This window comes from Artemia franciscana, chromosome 5, assembly GCF_032884065.1.
Source record: "Artemia franciscana chromosome 5, ASM3288406v1, whole genome shotgun sequence".
Taxonomy (NCBI): domain Eukaryota; kingdom Metazoa; phylum Arthropoda; class Branchiopoda; order Anostraca; family Artemiidae; genus Artemia; species Artemia franciscana.
The window spans coordinates 27930256-27939119 of record NC_088867.1 but is presented as its reverse complement, the minus strand read 5'-3'; the positions used below and the strand labels follow the sequence as shown (position 1 = coordinate 27939119).

The 8864-nt window shown below is 34.2% G+C and overlaps 1 protein-coding gene across 1 annotated transcript; it reads right to left on the bottom strand.

Moving 5' to 3' along the window:
• Window positions 1–2293: 2293 nt before the first annotated feature.
• LOC136027202 (uncharacterized) lies at window positions 2294–5216 on the bottom strand (the record flags this gene model as incomplete). The annotated part of the gene is given in 1 exon segment (XM_065704223.1): window positions 2294–5216. A coding segment is annotated over 1 exon segment (609 nt). The 3' UTR covers window positions 2294–4604.
• Window positions 5217–8864: the final 3648 nt, after the last annotated feature.

The following is an 8864-nucleotide window of genomic DNA, read 5'->3' as shown; positions in this document are numbered from 1 at the left end:
TATAAAAAAACAGCCTTGGCTTCCTGATACGGACAAAAATGCGTTCCAAGACTTAAAATACTCTTCAAGTTTTAACTTTTTCTTTCAATCGAGTTCAAAGCCAAGAGGATTCCAAAAGGCAATAGATTTTGCCAGAAGGGTGTGAGTGAACGAAATTTGCGTTTAATGTCTGATCTACTTGAAACTTACTGTGCCTCTAACCCCAGTCAATAGGACTGTAACGCGCTGAAAATGTTCAATAAAAGAGTGCAAGTGTCGAAACAATTATTTTTCTCACGATAGCTTGAAACTTATAGGACATATACCTGGGCCAAAGGGACCTCAGAGCACAAATATTGTTTGCCAAAAGGAAACAAGTGCATGAGATATGTTTTTGACCTTCGAGCGGCCCAAAACGCATCAAGCTGGCACCCTGAACCTCAAAGCACAACATTACCCCCATCCTATGAAAAAGAGCGTAGAAAACCATGTTCTGTCTGATCAGCTTGACAGCTAGAGGATATATACCTTGAGCCAAAGCAAAACCCAAGGTACAAAAATGCGATGAAAAGGGTTTAAACCGTGAAATGTGCGAAAAACTCGCCCTTTTTCGTAAATACAAATTCAGCCCTCGGATTAATATAAAGTGGGGTGACAGTAAGGTTGATGTCAGTTCGAAAAAAACTAGCTCTCCTGATTCCTTAGCCACGGCTTTTTGTTTAAAAACAGAAAAAAAACTAACTGAATAGTCCCATTTTAGGCTAACAATTCATTCTTTGCTTCATTCTGCCTTCAAACGTTCATTTTTAACATTTTTTTTAAAGACTGAAGCATGTAAAAATTAAAAAAAACTACTCAAACTCTTAGGACTTTTTTTTTATATATACAATTTTCGGACTAAAATGTTTCCTTTATTTAAAAGAAATTATTGATATTATGTAAGGAATATTGACACTACATTTCTAACTATCATTTGTCAAACATGAAATCATTTTTCTAGAACGAATTTACTTTATTTCTTAAATACTTTTACACAAAACAAGACACAGCAAGCGCGATAAATGGAGATGATATTCAAAACGTAAAGCTCACTCAATCAGGTACTACCCATTGTTTTTCTCTAGTACAGGTAAAAAAATACGTCAGGGTAACAAATTATGTTAGAAAAAGGGAATCATGGGCAAAATACTGCTAAGTCATACAGAAGAATACACTTACTTTACAAATCAAGACACTGGGTACTTTATAAGAATAACTGGAGTTTTCAGAAATCGCAAACGACACTCTGTCCTCTTTGGAGACGGCAGCCAAACTTTCATTTCTGGTGTCTTTGTTCTTTTTTATAAAATTGTGTTATTCATTATAACTTGTGTGCTCCATACATTTGACTACTTCTTTTTATATTAACTGTGACCCGTTTGACTTCGAAAACTTAGAGGGGTTAACAACTACTCATTTAAAGTTTTGATGTTGCTCTTCACTTTTGTTGAATTTTTTTTTATTCTTTAATTTAACACTAAAGTTAAAACCTTCACTGAATACTATCCATCTGCTGATAAATGCCTGTTCATCATCTAGAGACTCCTGGACTTGAGGGCAGTGGCTTCAATTTATAAAGAGTAGGGAGGGGAGGCAAAATGTATTTTCAAAATCTAGAGGGAAGGGCAATTTCGTTTTTATCCAATTTTTTCTAAACAAAAATACCAAAAATGCATTTCCAATGAAAACATCCAAACAGAATGTGTTTTCCAAAATCTAGGGAAGTGGGCGATAAAATGAACTCCCCTACTAAAGGGGTGAGTTCATATATTTATTGGTTATTATAATTTTGAGCAAAAAAAAAACGATAAAAAGTATCATCAGGCTAAGCAATTTGCCCCCTAGCAATATCTTGGTAAAGGATCCGTCCTTACAAAGGTTACTCTCTTATCGCCTTTCTTAAGCAAGGACTTAACTGAACTTTTTCTAAAATCACTACATACTTTCCCTCTATCATAATAATATTTATAATTTTTCCACCTTATGTCTACTACATTTCTAACCATCATTGACATAGTATCAGAAAATGTAACCTTATTATTTTCCAAACCTTTTAGTACCATCTCTGCTTCCCTTATTTTATAGAAAAAAAAGTTACTTTTCTACAGTACATTTAGACTTCTCATATTTTACAGCTCGACATAACATCCTGCCAAATAGGGCTGTGCAGAGATCATCTCCATAATTGGACCTCTTCCTAACCCTGGAATCTTGATCGTACCACAGTAAGCCAAAGCCATGCGTTCCTTTATTTTATGGAAAAAACATGAAATCATTTTTCTAGAACGAATTTACTTTATTTCTTAAATACTTTTACACAAAACAAGACATAGCAAGCGCGATAAATGGAGATAATATTCAAAACGTAAAGCTCACTCAATCAGGTACTACCCATTGTTTTTCTCTAGTACAGGTAAAAAATACGTCAGGGTAACAAATTATGTTAGAAAAAGGGAATCATGGGCAAAATACTGTTAAATCATACAGAAGAATACACTTACTTTACAAATCAAGACACTCTAGAGTAAGTTTTTCCTCTTCAAGCACTTTCCATTTTAGTATACTTGCACAAAGATGAAAAAGATACCCGTTAGAGTTGGTCTATTGAATTTCCCAAAAAATCGAAATGTCTTCTCCCTTACTCCCTAAAATGAAACCCGTGCTCTCTTGCAACAAGTAGGCCCCAGACTAGATATAGTTACAGTTGGGTTATCTTCAAAAAAAGAGGAAAAAGACAATAAAATAATTTTTCATTTTTTTGGCGGTTTGTTTAGCAGATCCTTTAAGTAAAAGAAAACAAAAATGCCTGAGATTTTTGTTTACATTGATCTCGCATTATTTTTTTTATGGTTTTATGGACAGAGTGAATAAATTAGGATAATAACATAATTCAATAGCCACTGAAACAACTAAAAAAATACTTATTTCAGTTACTATTTAGAAAAATATTGAGATTAAATAATCTAAGTCACTGTATATCAAACGAAATCGGATCCAGAAGGTAACCAATAAAGATAATTGAAAAACAAAAAATGTAAACTAGTCCAAGACTGCTTACTATGAGCAAAATATTATTAGGTTTTTATGTCTTTAATCCTAAGATTTCTTTCATTCTAAAATGTTCATCATAAATGTGGGTATCAAGCAGAACATTTTTAGCTCAAATATTTGCATCTCAACACATTGCAGTCGTTTTATGCAGAACCCAAAGGTAAAAAATCCTAAATTTGTTCATGCAAGAAAAGCAACAGTTCATTTCAATACTTCTTTGTGATGGATAAACATTAGCACACATAGGTTAGACCTCTTGAGGGCAGGCGGTGGGGACGGTTTCATGGAGAGAGGTCTGTGGTCAAATGTAGAAAACAAAAAGCATGTCTACGCCTTGATTCCCAACTCTCCCTCAGAGGGAAGGGGCGACGGGCTTCCCCGTGTGTAGATACATTGTTCATCTGTGTGTCTATATATTCTATGGGGAGGGGGAGCCTGATGCAGCCAAAATGTTCTTTTCGAAATTAATTTCCCAGATGCTTTGGGGTATTATTGGAATCCCACCTGCAATTAGAAATGAGGTTTATCATTTTTCTTGATCCTTTCTTTTTCAGATGCGATTCAGACTAAGCAGAAGAAAAATTGCAGTACAATTTAAGTTACAAGGGGTATCCAAAAACCCACTCACATTGTGACCAGGATGACCAAAGGAGGGGTCTATTACCACCTTACTTGGGTAGAAGGGTTTTCTGCTTTTGTTACACCCGTCAATGTTATGGGAGAGCTTAAGTAGTTGCTCAATCATTTGCTGTGAATTTGAAATGACGTGTCCTATGCCTGCCAGCAAGTCCCTTGTTTTGTTAAGAAAGGCAAGGTATGCTTTTCGTGGATTTTGTCAAGACATAATTCAATGTTAATGATTTAAAAAATAATGCAAAACATCACATAAGTTACCAGAAGTGATTAAAAATAAGCTTTGAGAAATGTTGAGTTTCAACTTCAACTTTTCAACGAAAACAGCCACCTGCATGCAGCAATTCATAATACGAAACTCTTCAGCATCACACTGTAGATATTTCAATGGACAATTATCAACTGTTACTGAATCCTTAGGCATAGATTATTACACTTTGACAACAACGTGAAACTGTAAGCAAGCTTAAAAAAGCAGTTCAGTCTCATAAAGTAAACTTCAGGGAGCAATGAATCAATTGACAGACTGCATCATTATGAAAAGTACCTGACTTTGAATTGATTAGTAGGTTCAAGATTAATAGTTAGCTTTATTTCCAATGATAAAACGCAATGGCGTCAATTACCCTGAATCTAGAGGAGAGAAGGATTTTTTTTCAACGAAAATGCCCCAGAAAAAATATTTTTCAAAATCTAGAAAGGGGTCAAAAAATCTAGCAGGGCCAGTACCTTGAGTACCCCAATTGACACCCCAGATAAAATATAAGCTATTTTCTGTACAACTGACATGTGCATGTCAGTCGTTGCTTATACACAGAGGCAGCATTTCAAAACTGTAATTCTAAAGCCAAAGAGCTAACGAAATATATCAGAAATAGGAATTCACTGATTTTCCACCCTTATTACTCTTCTTCTTTTGTTATTAAGTGATCAAGGAGAAGTTCTTTTGTTGTCAAAATCGATTTGTTTTCTGTGCTTCCTTTACATTTTATCTGCCGAAATTCAAAAGCAGCTTTTACATGCTTTCGTGTAGCTTCTTGCATTGAAATTTCACCTTTTGACTCCTCAACTTCATCTGGGAGCCTTTTTGGCTTCTTAAACACAATTTTCTCAAATTTAACTTCTGAATCTTCTGTTGCAGTTTTTCTTTTCCTCTTGTTCACTTCATCTAGAAACGAGTATGCTGCAAACTTGTTCGATTTTTCTGAGATGTCTACATTTTCAAGTGAATATAGTTTCCATTTTTGTGGATCCCTCTTTACAAAACGTTTCTTCTTGGTAGGGACTGAGCTAGGTATTTTAAAGTCTCGTTCTTCAAAAAATTTCTTTTTTGGAATTTTTCCATGTCCAATCAGGTCTTCATCTATTATATAAGAGCTTTTCTGCATAGGAAGCTCTCCAGAGTGTAAGCTAATATTGGGCAATCTTCCAAAAACCTGATTTTCTCGTTCTCTAAATTCTTCAGTAGATTTTATGCTAAAATCAGTGTCTTTGTTCTGTTCTGTTTCCATCTTCTATAAAAACAATAATCATAAGAAACAACAATAATTTGCCAAAAATACAAAAGAAAATACATTTTTAGGCCTTGTTTTCAACATTTTTCAAAATGGACCCTTTAGATAAATCTAAGGGTGGAAATTACACAGTGAAAGGTAAACCTAAGCAATTTAATGCAAGTTTAGAACGTTTCTGTAAAATAAATATCCAAGTCAAACTCAAAACAAGCAAAAATTAACATGAGTAGGGCTGATAGCCCCCATGCCTTTTCAAGACCAGAACACAATTTGCACCATCCTAGTCATTTGTCAGCTTCTTTTCAATAAAGCACAAATTGTGCTTCATCCCTAAAGAGGACCAAAAACAGCATATATTTTCAATTTATGGGAAAAATATCCCCTCTCCATCAATCCAAATAAGTATAGTAAAACTATTATTGAAAAATCTACAGGAACAAAACTACTGTTGATAAAAAACTTTGACTGAATATTTAAATCTTGTCTTAGATTTTAATTACAGCCCAATATTTTCATCCTTAAACAGAAAACTAAAAAATATTCTTAGTATTAACCAACAATAAAATGATGTGAATTAAAATGAACAAAAATTAACCTAAAAATAATTGTCAAAAAAAGTAGTTTCAAAGAATATTTGAGTCCTGAATTACATAGGATGGGGGAGATGCAAAGTTTTATGATAATTGAAACTTGAACCAAATACAAGTTACTATCAATGAATAAATGAAACCTAATCACACTGAAACTAAAATAGAAAATCATACTGACAAAAAAAAACTATTAGATATGAATAACTGAATTCCAAACTGAAAATAAATTGCCATGAATGCTAAATGCTAATGCAATGCTAATTAAAATGATGATTTCTTTTCTTGTCACTATTTTGACACAAAAGAGCTGCACAGTTCAAAATACATATCCTTTTCAATGAAACACATGCAACATTCAAAATGTTAGGAAGTTTTTTTTTATTTTTTTTTTGTATTGTAGCAAATGTTATAACAAATAAAACATATGACACAAAATATAAATTGTTTTCAACAAATTACAAACTGTATTCAACAAGTATTCAACAAAACCAAGACTGGAATTATGTCAATATTTTGTCTATTTGGTTAACTCTATTGTGCTGTTTACTTTGTTTCTCTTTTTACCCAACTAAGAAATTTACTGGATAAAATTACTTCATTTGCTAACAAGAACAAAACACTGGCAAATCAACATTTCAGTGGTTGTCAGTTGAATATTTTTAATGTCTTTAATTTTATTATTCTTATTTGTTGAATTCAAATACTGAGCTAGTAAACTGGAGTGCTTTGGATGAATTTTAGATGAGAGGCTTTTTACTATCTTAGAAAACATTTTAGTTAGGAGAATGAAACTTTGATGAATAATTCAGAGCCTAAATTGTTCCCTAGGGAATGTTTTAAAGCTCCTATTTTCACATAGTGAGCTGTTTAATGACTCATTATAAAAGATATCAGTTCATCTAGTATCTTTAGTAATTAAAAAAAAAACTTTTGACAAGTATTTCAGTCACAGCTGTAACTAGGGTTGGTGGTGTCCAGGGCAAAATTAATAACGACCCTCTCTCCTGTCTTAAATATAAGCAAAAAATCCCCAATCAAAGTGGAAACATGATTTAAATCAGCAAGCCATCCCCTCTCAACCATGGCACCTGGGAGTTCTTCCCCCCTTTGAAGAGCTCTAGCTTCAGTACCCAAGGGTATGGCACTTAAGTTTTTTGGGTATATCAATGGTTAAAGTAATTATTACTACAGTATGATAAATGGTGTCAAATCAGCCATAGCCTTCTGCATCTTCTTTACAAAGAGCAACTCTCTAGGCTTAGAATTCCAACTTTAAATTTCAGATGGCATTGTAGTAACCTTATCAAAATGTTCTGTATTATCAAAGGTATAGATGACCTAGATTTTGGTTCATTTTTCAAATACAGTCACTATCACACAACCTGCCAACACCATTACAAATTGTACCCCGCAAAATTGAATAAGAAAATAGGACCATGTTCATTTTCTAGTAGGGTTGTTTCACCTTGGATTGCAATTGTTGACAACAAAAAAAGATTCTCTTCGTCTTGGCTTGAACACAAAACGTGGTAAGGACTTGTTATATGGGTTTATGAAGAGATAGCCTGAACTCAGCTTAAACCAAAAACTTCCAGTTTGGCACAAGCCATCAGTAAATGCCTCTAATGATAGTCTTGAAAGAGTCCTTACAGAGCATAAATTTGGCCCAGAAACAGATATAAAGTTGACAAGACAGGTGTAACAACAGTGTGTTCCACCAAAAATAATTGTAGAGAAGGGGCATGAAACAAATGGATCAACTAACAGGGGATAATATAATTCTTGTCACTCTGGCAGGTTGTTTGAGTGATTTAGGAGCAGCATAGCCACAATTCTTTGTTTTCCTAAAAGTTATCTTCAAGGACTGTATATTAGCAAATGCAACTCCATCATCTCCTGAAGCTGAAAACCCTAGTAGCAGGAAGACCACCAAAATACCAAGTTTTTGTTTCATATCACATTTTGTCAAGCATACTAAGTGCAGCAAGAAGAACAAGTATAGCTGATTTTAGACAACAATGGGCCAGATCTCTCTTAAAACTCCAAACCTGGCAAGTGAGCATTGAATTACAATACTTACTTTTCTACCAAATTGCAGCCATAGAACTTCAACAACTGGGTATTTCTGTATATGATCAATTGAAGGGCTATTACAACAGTACTATGAACTCACGAATGATGCATCACCATGGGAAATCTATGACAACATACAATTTTGATACAATATTCCCAAAAGCTTTTTCTATGAGGGGGTTTGCCAAAACAGGAGTGTTTGTATTCAACAGAAATGGAATACCTGAAAAATCATTTTGTCATCCTATGTTACTGACCACCTGAATTCAGATGAAGATGATAGTCTAGTATTGTAAGGGGGCAGCAGCACAACTAAGGATGATTTTGACAACTTTCATAGAGCCAATTCAACATATTCAGATGTCCTTTGTAAGGACAGCTCGTTTCAAAAGTCTCAACAGGCTAGTAAGAATACCAGGGCTTGCAAAAGAAAGAAAATCAGGGTTTTAACTGAAACACCAGGGAAAGAACTTGAAGCAGAGCTTGAGATAATGACAGCTTACAGGAAAACAAGCGAATTGAAACATTTAGCAAAGCAGTCACCATTAAAGAGAAATATAACAAGTTTTTTTTTAGTGCCAGAGCAGTTCACTTGCTCCAAAAAAAGAAATGTAAAGACAGTAGCAGTGATGATGAGGAAGATCTAGAGGCTGAGTTCATGAAGAATTCTGACAGGCCAGGTTCAGTTACTTTCTAAATACTCAACATACTATGTATACCAACATCTGGCAGAGAGACAAGCTTGTTCTGCACAGATAAAACAAGTAAAGTAATAAATAACAAAATATATGGATGATAAAATAGACTGCATCTCAGTCCAAAGAACCCTTGACATAGTTATCACATGATTAACTCTGCAGATGTCAATATGCCCATTCAGAGTGCCAAGGAAGAGCATGATCTTGGGGTAACCAAATCATCAGCCAAGAGTTATCAAAAAACTTTACACAGCCATTGTTTGTGCCCATCTTGATGTTTGACATGT